We start from the raw sequence: 19,058 nt of genomic DNA on the forward strand, positions 1-19,058 counted from the left end.
GAACATTGGTGAACCTTCCCAGGAGTGGCTGGCCTACAAAAATTACACAAGGAGCATGATGATGACTCATCCAGGAGGTCATCAAAGAACCCAGAACAACATCTAAAGAACTGCAGGCCTCACTTGCCTCAGGTAAGATCAACAATAAGAAAGAAACTGGGCAAAAATGGCATCCATGGAAGAGTTCCAAAGCCACTGCTGACCAAAAAGAACACAAAGGCTCATCTCACATTTACCAAAAAACATCTTAATTATCCCCAAGACTTTTAGGCAAAAATTCTGTGGACTAATGATCACTGCTGACCAAAAAGAACACAAAGGCTCATCTCACATTTACCAAAAAACATCTTAATTATCCCCAAGACTTTTAGGCAAAAATTCTGTGGACTAATGAGACAAAAATTCTGCTTTTTGGAAGGCGTGCGCCCTGTTACATCTGGCATAAAACTAATACAGCATTTTATAACAAGAACATAATACCAAGAGTCAGACATGGTGGTGGTAGCATGATGATCTGGGGCTGCTTTGCAGCTTCAGGACCTGGACGACTTACCATAATTAATGGAACCCTGAAATCTGTGCTCTACCAAAAAATCCTAAAGGAGAATCTCTGGCCATTAGTTCGTGACCTCAAGCTCAAGTGCACTTGGGTTATACAGCAGGACAATGATCCGAAACACAACAGCAAGTTGCACCTTCAAATGGTTCAAACAAAGCAAAATGTAGGTTTTGGAGTCGCCTAGTCAGTCTGGACTTAAATCCAATTGAGATGCTGTATCATGACCTCACACAGGTCATTCATGCTAGAAAACCCTCAAATGTGGCTGAGTTAAAACAATTCTGCAAAGAAGAGTGGGCCAAAATTGCTCAACAGCAATGCGAAAGTTATCGTTGCCAGTTATCACAGGCGATTGCAGTTGTTGCCGCCAAGGGTGGCACAACCAGTTATTCGGTTTAGGGGGCAATTACTTTTTCACTTAAAGCCAGGCAGGTTTGGACAGCTTTTTTGCCTTAATAAATGAAACCATTATTTAAAAACTTCATTTTGTATTTACTTGGGTTATCTTTGTGTATACTAATACAATTTGTTTGATGATCTGAGTCATTTAAGTGTGACAAATATGCAAAAAAATAAGAAAGGGGGCAAATACTTTTTCACAGCATTGTACGTGTGTATATGCATGTATGTACAGTATCTCACAAAAGTGAGTACACTCTACATTTTGTGGTAAATATTTTATTATATCTTTTCATGTAACAACGCTGAAGAAACGACACTTTTTGCTACAATGTAAAGTAGTGAGTGTTCAGCTTGCATAACAGTGTAAGTTTGCTCTCCCCTCAAAATAACTCAACACAGCCATTAATGTCTAAACCACTGGCAACAAAAGTGAATACACCCCTAAGTGAAAATGTCCAAATTGGGCCCAATTAGCCATTTTCCCTCCCCAGTGTCATGTGACTCGGTGTTACAAGGTCTGATGTGTGAATGGGGAGCAGTTGTGTTTTAAATTTTGGTGTTATCGCTCTCACTCTTATGCCCTGTACACACAGTCGGACATTGATCGGGCATTCCGACAACAAAATCTATGGATTTTTTCCGACGGATGTTGGCTTAAACTTGTCTTGCATACACACGGTCACACAAAGTTGTCGAAAAATCCTATCGTTCTGAACTCGGTGACTTAAAACGCGTACGTCGGGACTATAAATGGGGCAGTAGCCAATAGCTTTTTATTCTGAGCATGCGTGGCACTTTGTGCATCGGATTTGTGTACACACGATCGGAATTTCCGACAACTGATTTTCTTGTCGGAAAATTTTATAGCAAGCTCTCAAACTTTGTGTGTCGGAAATTCGTATGGAAAACGTGTGATGGAGCCTACACACGGTCGGAATTTCCGACAACAAGATCCTATCACACATTTCATCGGAAAATCCTATTGTGTGTGCAGGGCATTACTGGTCACTGGAACTTCAACATGGCACCTCATGGCAAAGAACTCTCTTGAGGATCTGAAAAAAAGAATTGTTGCTCTACATAAAGATGGCCTAGGCTATAAAGAAGATTGCCAAGACCCTGAAACTGAGCTGCAGCATGGTGGCCAAGAGCAGTTTAACAGGACAGGTCCATATCAGAACAGGCCTCGCCATATTCGACCAAAGAAGTTGCGTGCACGTGCTCAGCGTCATATCCAGAGGTTGTTTTTGGGAAATAGATGTATGAGTGCTGCCAGCATTGCTGCAGAGGTTGAAGGGCTGGGGGGGGTCACCCTTTCAGTGCTCAGACCATACGCCACACACTGCATCAAATTGGCCTGCATGGCTGTCATCCCAGAAGGAAGCCTCTTCTAAAGATGATGCACAAGAAAGCCCATAAACAGTTTGCTGAAGACAAGCAGACTGAGGACATGTATTACTGGAACCATGTCCTGTGGTCTGATAAGACCAAGTTAAACGTGTTTGGTTCAGATGGTGTCAAGCGTGTGTGGTGGCAACCAGGTGAGGAGTACAAAGACAAGTGTGTCTTGCCAACAGTCAAGCATGGTGGTGTGAGTGTTATGGTCTGCCGGCACTGGGGAGCTACAGTTCATTGAGAGAACCATGAATGCCAACATGTACTGTGACATACTGAAGCAGAGCATGATCCCCTCCCCTCGGAGACTGGGCTGCAGAGCAGTATTTCAATATAACGACCTCAAACACACCTCCAAGACGACCACTGCCTTGCTAAAGAAGCTGAGGGTAAAGGTGATGGACTGGCCAAGCGTGTAAACCCTATTCAGCATCTGTGGGGCATCCTCAAGCGGAAGGTGGAGGAGCGCAAAGTCTCTAGCATCCACCAGCTCCGTGATGTCATCATGGAGGAGTGGAAGAGGACTTCGGTGGCAACCTGAGATGCTCTGGTGAACTCTATGCCTGAGAGGGTTAAGGCAGTGCTGGAAAATAGTGGTGGCCACACAAAATATTGACACTTTGGGCCCAATGTGGACATTTTCACTTAGGGGTGTACTCACTTTTGTTGCCAGCAGTTTAGACAATAATATTGTCTAATATTATTAGACAATAATAAGAATCATATGTCTTATTTCCCAAAGACAACCTCTAGATATGACGCTGAGCACATGGACTCAACTTCTTTGGTCAACCATGGCGAGGCCTGTTCTGAGTGGAACCTGCCCTGTTAAACCGCTGTATGATCTTGGCCACCGTGCTGCATCTCAGTTTCAGGGTCTTGGCAATCTTCTTATAGCCTAGTGAAGAAAAGAGAAAATTGGGACTTTATAGGTGCAGAATAAATTGTCAGAATATCAAATATAATGTATAAAAATTCTTTTATTTTGAGGAGCAAAATAAAATTATTTTAAAAAAGATATACAAATGGCTAGTACAGTTGGTCACAATTTCATCAACACAGCACTGTAAGGTGAACTTCCCAACATGTTTCGCCCATGTATTGGGCTTCCTCAGGGGATGCTGTCCGTTTAGAGCAGGTGTCTCAAACTGGTGGCCCTCCAGCTGTTGCGAAACTACAAGTCCCATTATGCCTCTGCCTGTGGGAGTCATGCTTGTAACTTTCAGCCTTGCAATGCCTCATGGAACTTGTAGTTTTGCAACAGCTGGAGGGCCACTAATTTGAGACCCCTGGTTTAGAGGGTACAAAGCCTTCTATTGGAGAACACAAACAATTATACATATTAGGTTAATTTAGAATTCATATGATATGTAAACATTTACATCTATATTATTATTATGCATATGCGTATCCTCTCCCAGTGTACCACTGCTTACCTATATCTCCTAGCACAAAAGATCCAAGAACTGCCGAGATGGCTAGATGTTTAGCTGCATCAGAGGAAACATGCGTTGCAGGTGACCATAGATGGCAGACAAGGACCAACTAAAGGATAGAAAAATATATTGGATGCATTTAAATATCAGAAGGAAGGATGGCATATCCTTCCAGATATGAAAAGGCAAAAAGCTATAATAAGATCCACTTAAACTTAATAAGTTCTGTAGCTGGCTTAATACCAAGGGCCACACACTTCCAGATGCTTTAGTCTCTCTAAGGCTGATAAACACAATTAGAAAGAAGGTTACAATTTGCAGTACAATGCCAGCAAGAAAGGATAATAAACTCAACAAACCATAAAAATCACGAACTCCATTATAGGAGTAAAAAGGAGCTATTTTTCAAAATTTTAGCTGGCTGAGAAGTTACCTGGTTAGAAGAGAATGGCGTGCTTGTGTCCCTTGGTTCCCGCAGCGTCTCAATGCTGCATACAGTGGCCTTATATACTATCCATCCGGTCTAAAAACCTAATGGCTGCACATGCGCGAGCCGCGTCATTCCACATACCCCGTCCATTCCCGCAGGTCCTAAGGCTCGGTCGGAAAAATTGAAACAGGGCTCCCCCTGGTGGATAGAAGGGGAAATCTCACCTGTCAAAAGACATGTAGAGATCCCAGGATGGACAGCGAAGTGCACTCAATCTGCACAGTGAGTCGGGTGCCCGGCCTAAATGTCAGGAACACCCTGGATGTCCGTATGGTCACCCAAAGTATGCAAAGAGGATCAAATGAGCAAAAACACCCCATAAATGACAGAGCGATCATCTTGTTTTTGGTCATAGTAGAAGTATGGATATTAGGGAAAAGAGCATAACCGTAGACATGAAGAAATAGTCTAGGCCATCTTTATGTAGAGTAACAATTCTTTTTTTTTCAGATCCTCAGAGAGTTCTTTGCTATGCGGTGCCATGTTGAACTTTCAGTGACCAGTATGAGAGAGTGAGAGCGATAACACCAAATTGGGCCCAATTTGGACTTTTTCACTTAGGGGTGTACTCACTTTTGTTGCCAGCGGTTTAGACATTAATGGCTGTGTGTTGTGTTATTTTGCGGGGACAGCAAATTTTTACTGTTATACAAGCTGTACATTCACTACTTTACATTGTAGCAAAGTGTCATTTCTTCAGTGTTGTCACATTAAAAGATATAATCAAATATTTACAAAAATGTGAGGGGTGTACTCACTTTTGTGTGTGTGTGTATGTGTGTGTGTATATATATATATATATATATATATATATATATATATATATATATATATAATATATATAATGTACACACACACACTGTCTTTTCGGACCCATTCACATCTGAGCAATGCAGGATTGTTGGCAGATTTGCGCAATTCTTGCTGCATATCCAAATTGTGCTAAAATTGTGTCAAAATACGCAATGTGCTTTTGGGTGCCATTAACAATGAATGGCACCCAAAAGCACATTGCGTATTTTGACACAATTTTAGCACAATTTGGATGCAGTTAGACATGCATTTTGCCGCACATTTTGTCATTTGACAAATACACTACCAACGTACCAAAATACGCATTGAAAAAACACATAGCGATGGTCAAAAATTGTTCAATTCGGCTTTTTGGGACAACTTTATGCGTATTTTTGTACAATTTTTTAACACACTTTTTTGCTGCTTTTATCAACACACTTTTTTGGCGTGTTTTTTAAAATGCATTTTAGTACATTTTTATGTGCATTTTGGCTCATTGTTTATATGCGTTTTTTTTGTGTGCATTCCGTAAACACATGCAAAATGCATGCTATGCTTGTGGTGCCATGAATTGTTAATGGCCCCTGAAAGCTATCTAGCAAATGTGCTATTTGCCAAAATACACATAAGTGCCAAAATGTGCATTACAAAGCACACCAAAATGTTAAAATAACCTGTGCTAAAATGTGCATTAAAGTGCCAACGTGTGTTTAGAAAAGCACCAAAATGCACAATAAAAAAACCCACGGCTAGATGCGCGTTAAAAATACTGCATGTTAAAAAATGGCAAAATGTGGGTAAATGACAAAATGCGCATTAAAAAGATGCATTTAATGAATTTAATTTTAAAGAATGTGTGCCAAAATGTGTGTAAGAAAATCTGTGAGTTAAAAAAAGCGCCAGTAGTCAGTGCTTATTTTTTTCATGTAACTACACTGTCTTTTTAACTTTTGGTTTCACTATTTAAACTCAGCTGCTCTGTAATCACACAGGTATCTCACAAGATCACAGGCAGCCCTCCCCCCTTCTACACCGATCTGAGGTGTTCTCAGAGGAACTAATAATAATAAAATAATTTTTCTCTGAGAACTACTGAGAAGTGAAATTAGATAATTTTTCTCTCTTTAATAAACGTACACCTTAGTGAGGTTTTCATAAATTTGACTGCAAACGTGGAAATGCACTTTAGGATGGGAAGCGAGAGGATGAAACGAGCTCTAGGCTGGGAGAATCAGGATTGACGCTCTGGAATCAGAAACTTCAATGTATGGAATGAGATTCTGGGTATTTGTTGAGGCCGTTAGAATCTACTGTAAACACGCCTCTGCTCTCCGTGCTGCAGGCAGCTTTGCTTGGACCTAGAACCCGCCCCTAGAACTGAGGTTTAATCTACTGGACTCACGTTATGCCTTGTTAATCAGATTTGTGTTTACTGTATGACCAAACATAAATGTATATAATAAAACATACATTTATATTATATATATAATATAATATATATATATATAATATAATATAATATAATATAATATAATATATATATATATATATATATATATATATATATATATATATATATATATATATACATATATATATATACACACACACACAGTGGTGATGGAAAGTATTCAGACCCCCTTAAATGTTTCACTCTTTGTTATATTGCAGCCATTTGCTAAAATCATTTCAAATCAAGTTCATTTTTTTTCCTCATTAATGTACACACACCACTCCATATTGACAGAAAAACACAGAAGTGTTGACATATTTGCAGATTTATTAAAAAAGAAAAACTGAAATATCACATGGTCCTAAGTATTGAGACCCTTTGCTCAGTATTTAGTAGAAGCACCCTTTTGTTCTTATACAGCCATGAGTCTTTTTGGGAAAGATGCAACAAGTTTTTCACACCTGGATTTGGGGATCCTCTGCCATTCCTCCTTGCAGATCCTCTCCAGTTCTGTCAGCTTGGATGGTAAACGTTGGTGGACAGCCATTTTTAGGTCTCTCCAGAGATGCTCAATTGGGTTTAAGTCAGGGCTCTGGCTGGGCCATTCAAGAACACTCACAGAGTTGTTGTGAAGCCACTTCTTCGTTATTTTAGCTGTGTGCTTAGGGTCATTGTCTTGTTGGAAGGTAAACCTTCGGCCCAGTCTGAGGTCCTGAGCACTCTAGAGAAGGTTTTCGTCCAGGATATCCCTGTACTTGGCCGCATTCATCTTTTCCTCGATTGCAACCAGTCGTCCTGTCCCTGCAGCTGAAAAACACCCCACAGCATGATGCTGCCACCACCATGCTTCACTGTTGGGACTGTATTGGACACGTGATGAGCAGTGCCTGGTTTTCTCCACACATACCGCTTAGCATTAAGGCCAAAAAGTTTTATCTTGGTCTCATCAGACCAGAGAATCTTATCTCTCACCATCTTGGAGCCCTTTTAGGTGTTTTTTAGCAAACTCCATGCGGGCTTTCATGTGTCTTGCACTGAGGAGAGGCTTCCATCGGGCCACTCTGCCATAAAGCCCCGACTGGTGGAGGGCTGCAGTGATGGTTGACTTTCTACAACTTTCTCCCATCTCCCGACTGCATCTCTGGAGCTCAGCCACAGTGATCTTTCGGTTCTTCTTTACCTCTCTCACCAAGGCTCTTATCCATCGATAGCTCAGTTTGGCCGGACGGCCAGCTCTAGGAAGGATTCTGGTCATCCCAAACGTCTTCCATTTAAAGGATTATGGAGGCCACTGTGCTCTTAGGAACCTTAAGTGCAGCAGAAAATTTTTTGTAACCTTGGCCAGATCTGTGCCTTGCCACAATTCTGTCTCTGAGCTCTTCAGGCAGTTCCTTTGACCTCATGATTCTCATTTGCTCTGACATGCACTGTGAGCTGTAAGGTCTTGTATAGACAGGTGTGTGGCTTTCCTAATCAAGTCCAATCAGTATAATCAAACACAGCTGGACTCAAATGAAGGTGTAGAACCATCTCAAGGATGATCAGAAGAAATGGGGCAGCACCTGAGTTAAATATGAGTGTGACAGCAAAGGGTCTGAATACTTAGGACCATGTGATATTTCAGTTTTTCTTTTTTAATAAATCAGCAAAAATGTCAACAATTCTGTGTTTTTGTGTCAATATGTGCTGTGTGTACATTAATGAGGAAAAAAATGAACTTAAATGATTTTAGCAAATGGCTGCAATATAACAAAGAGTGAAATATTTAACGGGGTCTGAATACTTTCCTTTTCAATCTTAGTTTATTTCAATAAAAGGGTATAACAGAAATATAGACTACTGTACAGTATAATATTGTATACATTATATACAGAACAATAAGGGTAACCTTTACTATATATGCATAGAAATGTATGCTTTGGTATACAGCTTCCTGTAAAATACTGTATTATCACATTGTATATGGAGGCTTTTAATGTGATATTAAAATAACATGTGTGGGGGAACCAACCTATATTCACCTTTGTAATTTTGCGTATTTGTGTTATCTGGGGGTTCCTCCTCGTCGGGCTGGAACGCTGTAAGGATCATTCAATCATTTATTATAGATATTCGAGTTGTTGAGCAATTCTGGAAATATAATCTTTGTTTATATATTTGAGTGACTGGTTCAGTACATAAAGAAAAGAAGGCAGAGAGAAAGGTAGGAGTGAGAGCATGTAGAAAGATAAGGGATGACGACAAAAGTGGGAAGCACCCCAACATGGCTAATCGGCGGGCAAGGACGGGGCATCCCTGATCCATATGGGGAAGTCATCGGAGTATCGAAACGTCGACCATGAGGTCCAGGTAATGGAGAACTGTTCCTCCTTCCCTGACGCACCAGATCTCTTATCCGATCCACTTCGACAGCCCAATCACCCAAGGAAGGCACATCTATTGTTCTAAGAAATGGTGGGAAAAACTTGCGCTAATGAGCAAAACGTGATAAATCAAAAATTAAATTCACAAAGATACAGCTGCAAAAAAAACTCCAAATATCCATGAAGTAATAAACATATAAATACATTTTTGTGCGCTAGCAATGATATAATTGGGAAAATGCTCGGAGACACAATTTATATATGAATCCCAGCAAAAATAATAAAACAATAACAGGTGCATGAAATCCTCTCTCAAAGATCAGAAAAAATATTTAAATATTCTGAAAATAAGATATAGATAATCACACATCCGAAGAGTACCTATAATCAGTCCATGAATAGGTTAAGCAAAATAAAGTGAAAAGAAAGAAAAAAGTCCATTTAGTGTATCTCATCACGAAATCAGGAAAAATAATAAGCTGTAAAAAACATTTCTGAATACACATTGATTGCAGAAAAGGAGTAAAGGATGTACCCTTACCCCAATCGTTGGACCTCCTCTATGGCAAGGTCGTATGGGCTTGCAGATATAACCCTCTACGGGGACAGAGGGACGCCCCGGGAAGAGGACAAAGGGACGCCGCGGGAGGAGGACAGTGAGCGATACAGCATCTTTTCATTTGGGGTCTCCCCTCTGATGTTGGAGCAGTTGGATCGGCCGGACCAGATTGGAGTCGGTGGTGCACGCTGACAGGACCCGGACATCAACATTCCATCTGTCCCCGCAGAGGGTTATATCTGCAAGCCCATACGACCTTGCCATAGAGGAGGTCCAACGATTGGGGTAAGGGTACATCCTTTACTCCTTTTCTGCAATCAATGTGTATTCAGAAATGTTTTTTACAGCTTATTATTTTTCCTGATTTCGTGATGAGATACACTAAATGGACTTTTTTCTTTCTTTTCACTTTATTTTGCTTAACCTATTCATGGACTGATTATAGGTACTCTTCGGATGTGTGATTATCTATATCTTGTTTTCAGAATATTTAAATATTTTTTCTGATCCTTGAGAGAGGATTTCATGCACCTGTTATTGTTTTATTATTTTTGCTGGGATTCATATATAAATTGTGTCTCCGAGCATTTTCCCAATTATATCATTGCTAGCGCACAAAAATTTTTATTTATACATCTATTGTTCTCCAATGTCTGGGGATCACTGTCCTGACCGCGGCCAGAAAGTGGCGCAGTATGTCTTTTTTTTAATCAGCTTGAGTGGGCCCGGAAGCATAGATAGTAGGGCTATCTCTGGTGTGGGCTTAATTGAGGTCGCCATCAGCCTGCTGTATAAATCAAAGATCTTTTGCCAAAATTTCCGAATTGGAGGGCATGCCCACCAGATGTGAAGCATTGTCCCACTAGAGGACAGGCATCTCCAACAAGTACCTGATAGAGAGGGGTTAAATCGTTGGATAGTCACCGGGCATCTGTACCATCTCGTTAATAGCTTAAACCCTTTTTCTTGAGTCTTAGTTTCCAAAGAGATCCTATGCGTTAAGATAAAGCTTTTTTGCCAATCAGCAGGGTAGATGGAGTGCTGTAGATCTATTTCCCATTTCTGCGTGTATGTTGGGAGGTCAGGGGCAGATACGTTTAATAGAAGGGAGTATAGTAGTGATACTACATGTGTTGGCGGGTCTGGTTGTAAGAGCAGCTCGTCAAAGTCTGTCGGGTCATCTAGGATTTCTGAAATGGGGGAAAAAGTATGTATGTATGATATTAATTGACTCCTTTGTAACCACTTGATTGGGGGCCCTGGACCCGTCTGGGGAGGTATGTCTGGTCTCAAAGATGGGTCAGCGCGTAATACCTGTGCCAGACGTCTATGACTATCTCTATTCCAGGGTCCAAATCTCTCCTCCACCTCCGCCGGGGGGAAAGCCGGAGTCCCAAAGAGAAGAGTCATCGGGCCCCAGGGTTTAGACAGTTTACTTGTTAATAGCAGTCGGTCCCATATCTGCAGAGTCTGACGAGTAAGGGCAGTAGAGAGGGTACCATCCCTACGCTGAACCGTAGGTATCCACGGCAGGGCGCAAAGATCAGCCTCATTGAGGTGTTTCTCCAATTGAACCCAGAGTTTGGAGGAGGGGTGGTGAAACCAATCCACAATACGTGTGAGTACCGCCGCCTTGTGTTAGGAAGAGGCATCTGGGACCCCCCCCCCCCAGGCCTTCGAAAGAATCATTGTGTCATATTTTATCCTGGGGCGGTTTCCTTGCCATATGAATTTAGAAAAAATCTGGCGAAGCTTTTTGAAAAACGGGGTGGGGATGTGAATAGGTATGGTTTGAAAAAGATAGAGGAATCGAGGGAGGACATCCATCTTTAAAACATTCACCCTACCCAACCAAGAGAGCTGTTTAGATGTGTAGGTGGTCAGATCCGCTTGTGTTCTAAGAAGTAGAGGGGTAAAGTTGCTGGTGAATAGTTGGGAAGCGTCTGTTGGTATATGAATTCCTAAATAACAAATAGATGTGGAGTTTGTCTTAAAAGGAAAGGAAGACGCGAGTTGTTGGAGAGCTGCTTCTGGGAGTGAAATGTTGAGTATTTCTGACTTACTATGATTAACTTTAAAGTTACTAACATCTCCATATCCCTGAAACTCCTGCATAATGGAGGGTAAGGAGACTTGCGGTTGGGTCACAAATATGAGCAAGTCATCTGCAAATAGGGCAAGTTTAGAATGTATGGGGCCTATACTAACACCGTGGACAGCCGGGTTGTTTCTAAGGGCGATGGCTAGGTGTTCCATAACAATAACATAGAGAATGGGGGACAAGGGGCACCCCTGTCGTGTTCCATTGCGAATAGTGAATTTTGGAGCTAGAGATCCATTTAGTCTAATCCTGGCAGAGGTAGAAGTATAGAGGGACATTATTCTGGAGAGCATGTTTTGGCCTAGACCCAGTTGTTGTAGTGATAGACGCAGAATATGCCAATCGACGCGGTCGAAGGCCTTTTCCGCGTCCACCTTGAGAAGGCACAATGGGACATTGTGGGCTCGAGCATGGGTCTGAATACTTTCCGTCCCCACTATAACACATCAACTACTGTTGTCCCAAGACAACTCAAAGTTCATTATCCAGATGTGAATTTGAACACCAGTGTGGAAAATGTGGAAAATGTGGTAATTTCCAAAGCTTCTATAAATATTCCCGCAAGGAATTCTGCAGGTATGTAGTTCCAAACATCATGGAGAACTAACCACAAAGCTGTGGATGTAGGCTGCCTCAAATCCTTCTGTCTCTTCATGTAATCCCAGACAGACTCGATGTTGAGATCAGGGCTCTGTGGGGGTCAAACCATCATTTCCATGATCCCTTGTTTATGTTGAAGATAGTTATTAATGACATTGACAGTTTGGGGTCGTTGTCCTGCTTGCAGAATAAATTTGGTGCCAATCACAGGCCTCCCTGATAATATGGCATGATGGATAGGTATCTGCTTGTATTTCTCTGCATTAAGGACACCATTGATTCTGCCGAGTTCCTTCACAAAATGTGTGCAAGTGTAGCTAGAAGAATTGATGCTGTTTTGAAGGCAAAGGGTCGTCACATCAAATATTGATTTAATTTGGATTCCTCTTCTGTTTATTTACTTTCCATTTTGTTAATTGATAAAAAATAAACTATAATAAACTTAGCAGTGATCACTGTTGAAGCGGTGACTGCTACAGTGATTCTCTGCTTCCACAGGATCCCACAGGTATTGCATATGCATACTTACATTGATTCAAGTTGGACTTATGTAACTATGCAAAAAGCCCAGAGTTCAGCTTAAACATGAGTTTTTGAAAAGCATATTTTTGCTAGAATGGGAGGGTATTTCTAGAAATCGGAGGCATTGAAAGCACCATTAGGTTTCAGTTTACAACCAAAAAATGTAGTTAATTTTTGTTCTTTAGTTTCATACATATGTATGCATTTTTATTACTTTTTATTTTTTTCTCCTCAGATTTCTTCAGGATTTTGACAACATAATAAGACTCAGTTCTGGTGGATATGGAACAGTTTTTAAAGCAAGAAAAAAATTGGACCAAAAGGACTATGCTGTTAAAAAAGTAAAGCGGCGCTCAGAGTAAGTTTACCTGATTGATGAGGGAAATTTTTTGTCATTGCATTTGAGCATTTAAATGTTTGCGCACATCGCCCAGTTTACATGGGAAAATGTTTTCCTGTAAGGTAAACTATATTGGAAGAGGAACCTGCTCTCTTTAAATGCTATTGGTGCACATGAAATCATTCTGGAATCTGCAAAATCAGAAATGGGAATCTTTTTACCCCCAAAGCAACCATATAATATGCTGTGAAAATGTTCCGCTTATCACTCAGTATGTTAGTGACAGCCTTGTGAAGTCCTAAAGCATTTCAGAGAACACACACCCCCCTACCTACCTCTTAGGCCTCTTTCATACAGACAAAAAGAGCTCTTCTGCAAGATTCCTGTGGCAAGTATGTTAGACTGTCTGCTGCCACGATCTCAGGTGTTCTGATCATTAGCAGCTACTAATCCTGTGCAAATGGATAACAGACTGAAAAGAGCAAGGGCTGTCTGCCACCGTAAGCATGTGTCCACTCATCCAGCAGTTATATGCAGTCTTTCTGTGTCCAGGGCTGGACATCTGTCCCTAACCTGAACTAACCTCTGGATGTGCAGATACATGCTTAAATGCAGATAGCACCGGCTACTTTCAGCCTGTCATTCAGTTGTATAGGCTTAGTGACAACAGATGCTTGCCTTTTTACATGCCTGAAATCCTACATAGCTGTCACTTCTATGTATTGTTAAAGAGGGGACTGGGAGTAAAGTTTAGCAAAATGAACCCCATCTGTCCTGTGCTGGCAGATCTTCATTATCAATTGTAAACTAGATTTGAGTATTCTGTCCTTACAAATGGATAAAGCTCTTAAGGCAGGGGTCAGCAACCTTTTTCCAATTAAGGGCCAGATTCGATGTATGCGAATGCATGGAGGGCCGCATTCACCTGCTAATAAATGAAGATAATAATCTGGACTCCTTTACATTACACAGAACCTCGCCCCCCCCCCAAATGTTGTGCTTTAAAATTGCACACACTCATGGAATAGCGACAAACTATGGTACTTAAATCTCCATAGGCGACACTTTAAAAAATGTTACCAGTTCAGAGTTAGAGGAGGTCCTTTTGCTAGAATTATTGCTCTCGCTCCAACGATCGCTGTGATACCTCACATGTGTGGTTTGAACACTGTTTAAATTTGCGGTCACGACTTGCATATGCGTTCTCGCTTCTACACGCAAACATGGAGGGATGGGGCACTTTACATTTTTTTATTCTTATTTGTTTATTTTATTTCATTTATTTTTGCACTGTCCCTTAAAAAAAAATATTTCTGATCAATTTTATTGCTGTCAGAAGGAATGTAAACATCCCTAGTGACAGGTACTTTTTATGGAGAGATCTGGGGTCTATAATGCCGCGTACACACGAGCAGAATTTCCGATGGGAGCTTTTCATCATATATTCCGATCGTGTGTATGCCCCATCTGACTTTTTCAGTCGAAAATTCAGACGGACTTAGATAAACATGTTCTAAATTTTTCTGACAGAACTAATTACTATCGGTAAAACCGCTCGTCTAGATGCTGTTCCGACGTACCAAAAACAACGCATGCTCTGAAGCAAGTACGAGACGGAAGCGCTCGGTCTGGTAAAACTAGCGTTCGTAATGGAGATTGCACATTCCTCACGCTGCAAATTCTGTGTTCTTTTAATGCAGCGCATTCTTTTGTGCTTTATAATGCTAGAAGAATGAAGTTGTTTTGCTACTGACATTCACACAGAGTTCTCACAGATTATTTCTTTATTATTTCTCGTGAGCTCACGAATAATCTTTTATTTTTTTTAAAGCCAGATCTCCCGAATAATGTTTAGAATTATTTTTTATAGTCATCTTTTTTTATTATTTTATATTTCATCAAGATCTCCTTTTTTTTGGATTATTGAAAAATTATTTTCTAGTGATCTCCATATTTTTTATTTATTTATTTTTTTGTGTGTGTCAAGTTACCACAACCCCATTACTATCTCGTATTTTTTAACCTCAAGAAGGCTGGTTGGTGTCCCTTGTTAATTTTGACATTGTATTTTTTAAATGTTTCTGCCTACTCACAAACTGTCCTATTTGAAGAAAAACACATGTGGTGCTACACCAGCCTGCATCTTCTGTCAGACCAGACTGAAGCCAGGTCATCGCTTTCTTCTCTTCACTGCAGCCTTCCTTGGAGGCTGTGGTTCTGGTGGTGGACTTGTGGCAGGAGGAGCATGGGCGAGCTCATATACGTGGCTGTTCTCAATCAGCTGGCCCCAAAAACCCCTTCTGAATGGCCTCACCAAAAATTCCCTCACAGAGGAGGCGTTGGCCCACCTCCAATTTCTGCAATCTAGTGGCTAGATAGCAGCCATAGGCCTCTTCAGCGTCGGGGGGGGGGGGGGGTGGATGGACGACCAGACTGATGGCAGGGAATCACTTTCTACCCTTCCCTGCAGCCTTCCCTTAACCCCAGCAGAGGCTGACGAGGAACAACCTGGGCCTTCCATCCTCTATGACGAGTACGTCCCCACAACATGGCTTCAAAACAGTCGGCTGGTCAGAACGAACGAACAGATTGCATTGAAGAACAGCAAGGCCTTTGAAGAGTGAGCTGAAAATCAGAAACGAACAGACAAGAACACACTGAAAAAGAGATGCGAACTGACTACACGCACTGAAAAGCGTGAGATTAGAAGGAGCCCAAAGGGTGGCGCACTGGCTATTGAACTTCCTTTTTCTAGTCCCATCGTACGTGTTGTACGTCACATCGTTCTGGACGGTCGGAATTTGGTGTGATCGTGTGTATGCAAGACAGCTTGAGCGGAATTCCATTGGAAAGCTGTCGGAAAAACCTTCAGAGTTTATTCCGACGGCAAATCCGGTCGTGTGTACAGAGCATAAGACCCAGAATCCCTCCTTTGCACTTAAAGTGATTGTAAAGGTTGTTTTTTTTAAAATCACAAACGTGTTATACTTGCCTGCTCTGTGCAAGGATTTTGCACAGAGCAGCCCCAACTCTCCTTTTCAGGGGTCCCTCGGCGCTCCTGGCTCCTCCTCTTTGAGTGCCCCCACAGGGAACTGCTTTCCATGGGGACACTCGTGCAGGCTCGCTACCGAGTCCTGCTGCCACGTCCATTGACACAGACAGCAGGACTCGGCCCCGGCCCCGCCTCCCGTGTCACTGGTTTTGATTGACAGCAGCGGGAGCCAATGGTTCCCGCTGCTGTCAATCTATCCAATGAGGACCTGAGACAGCGGCTGGAGCTGCTGTGCTCGTCGCTGGAATGATTGGGTTCAGGCAAGAAAAAGGGGAGTTCTGGGGAGCAGCTGCAGCACACGTTTTTCACGTTAATGCAAACAATGCATTAAGGTAAAAAAACTATGAGGGTTTACAACTCCTTTAAAAGCATTCTTTTAAAATTTGGCGCCTTTAAATCTTCTGTAAACTGAAAGTGATGTCATGACATCGCTTCTGGGTTACTAGATCCGAGACCCGATCGAAGACGATACTGGCTTCTTTCGGGTCTTCAGCCAGCCAGCGGTCACTTGGGCATCCCGTTGGGACAGGAGAGCCACAGAAGGAGGGGGGGGGTGGGCGTCCCCTCCCGCTGCTTGGGATAACAGCCGAGCAGCTTGTTAGCCGCATCAGTTGTTATCCCAAGAAAGCCGACCATGGTTAAAATGTCCACGGGCTGGTTGCACGTGCATTCATCACGTGCACTGTCAGGCCGGACAGTTAGCGATGGCGAACTGGGTTCCGGCCGTAGATTGCCGACCCCTGTCTAAGACTTGGGACTTTTATGTTCATGCACCTCCTTAGTCTGTCCCCACTTATAGGGTATCTACACTTTTGTGAGAATTTTTTCTGCAAAAAAACTAATATATATATATATATATATATATATATATATATATATATATATATATATATTACACATTATATATATATTACACATTATCTCACAAAAGTGGGTACACCCCTCACATTTTTGTAAAAACTACACTGAAGAAATTACACTTTGCTACAGTGTAAAGTAGTGAGTGTACAGCTTGTATAACAGTGTAAATTTGCTGTCCCCTCAAAATAACTCAACACACAACCATTAATGTCTAAACCGCTGGCAACAAAAGTGAGTACACCACTAAGTGAAAATGTCCAAATTGAGCCCAAAGTGTCAATATTTCGTATGGCCACCATTATTTTCCAACACTGTCTTAAACCTCTTGGGCATGGAGTTCACCAGAGCTTCACAGGTCTAGCCTAGCTCTGAGGAACGGGGTATGCCCCGAAACGCGTTAGCTGTACAACGTGTTCTGTGCATGTCCATGCATTGTTTTTATGGCCTTTTGTCAGTTGCATTTTTTGAGTACCCACTTTTATATAAAATAATTTTATTAATAAATTCTCTTTGGTAATGCACTAGGTGTGTGGGCCTTCCATTTCTGTTTTTCTTAGAGCTTCACAGGTTGCCACTGGAGTCCTCTTCCACTCCTCCATGACGACATCACAGAGCTGGTAGATGTAAGAGACCTTGCGCTCCTCCACCTTCCGTTTGAGCATGCCCCACAGTTGCTCAATAGGGTTTAGGTCTGGAGACATGCTTGGCCAGTCCATCACCTTTACCCTGAGTTTCTTTAGCAAGGCAGTGGTCGTCTTGGAGGCTTGTTTGGGGTCGTTATCATATTGGAATACTGCCCTGCGGCCCAGTCTCTGAAGGGAGGGGATCGTGCTCTGCTTCAGTATGTCACAGTAGATGTTGGCATTAATGGTTCCCTCAATGAACTGTAGCTCCCCAGTGCCGATAGCACTCATGCAGCCCCAGACCATGACACTTCCATCACCATGCTTGACTGTAGGCAAGACACACTTGTCTTTGTACTCCTCACCTGGTTGCCGCCACACATGCTTGTCACCATCTGAACCAAATAAGTTTATCTTGGGCTCATCAGACCATAGGACATGGTTCCAGTAATCCATGTCCTTAGTCTGCTTATCTTCAGCAAACTGTTTTCGGGCTTTATTGTGCATCATCTTTAGAAAAGGATTTCTTCTGGGACGACAGCCATGAAGACCAAATTGATGCAGTGTGTGGCATATGGTCTGAGCACTGACAGGCTGACCCCCCACCACTTCAACCTCTGCAGCAATGCTGGCAGCACTCATACGTCTCTTTCCAAAAGACAACCTCTGGATATGACGCTGATTAGGTGCACTCAACTTCTTTGGCCGACTGTGGCGAGTGGAACCTGCCCTGTTAAACCGCTGTATGGTCTTGGCCACCGGGCTGCATCTCAGTTTCAGGGTCTTGGCAATCTTCTTATAGCCTAGGACATCTTTATGTAGAGCAACAATTCTTTTTTTCAGATCCTCAGTTTTTTGCCATGAGGTGCCATGTTGAACTTCCAGTGACCAGTATGAGAGAGTGAGAGCGATGACACCAAATTTAACACACCTGCTGCCCATTCACACCTGAGACCTTGTAACACTAATGAGTCACATGACACCAGTGAGGGAAAATGGCTAATTGGGCCCAATTTGGGGGTGTACTATTTTTGTTAGTGTAGCGCTGGACTAAAAATACGCATATAATGATATATGCGAGTGGACGGGGCCCATAAATGTGTAAATAAAGTGACTAGTAGATAAAGACCATATAACATTTAGTCTAAAATAATCAAGTGCATGTATAGTGACACTAGAAATTAATCAAGTGCACCTGCATATATTTAAAAAACAAAAAGTGATATGAGAGTGAGTGTAAAAATGGCAAACTTCAGGTGAATGAAAATGAACCAATGTGACAGCAAAATGAATAAAAAATATATTATGTCAACACAAAACATCTAATCACTAATAGTGCTGATTAATCCTAATGCTTAGTGATCGCAAATGAAAAGGAAATTAAAATAAATAAATAAACAGTCCCAAAAAAAATATAAAGAACAGGTCCCAAAGCGTAGTGACACTCCAACACAGAATCTGGTTCAGTGTTCCACCGCAGCTGTTGCCCACCACCAAGGGATAAAAG

At 41.9% G+C, this 19,058-nt stretch overlaps 1 protein-coding gene across 4 annotated transcripts in view; it reads left to right on the plus strand.

Moving 5' to 3' along the window:
• Positions 1-19,058, plus strand: part of LOC141140472 (interferon-induced, double-stranded RNA-activated protein kinase-like) — a 391,078-nt gene that overhangs the window by 192,153 nt on the left and 179,867 nt on the right. For all 4 annotated transcript variants that reach the window (XM_073627695.1, XM_073627696.1, XM_073627698.1 and 1 more), the window contains exon 12: positions 12,911-13,033. In XM_073627695.1, the coding sequence (XP_073483796.1) occupies positions 12,911-13,033 (123 nt within the window). The remainder of the gene's footprint in view (positions 1-12,910; positions 13,034-19,058) is intronic.

Source organism: Aquarana catesbeiana, linkage group LG04 (assembly GCF_042186555.1).
Source record: "Aquarana catesbeiana isolate 2022-GZ linkage group LG04, ASM4218655v1, whole genome shotgun sequence".
Lineage (NCBI taxonomy): Eukaryota > Metazoa > Chordata > Amphibia > Anura > Ranidae > Aquarana > Aquarana catesbeiana.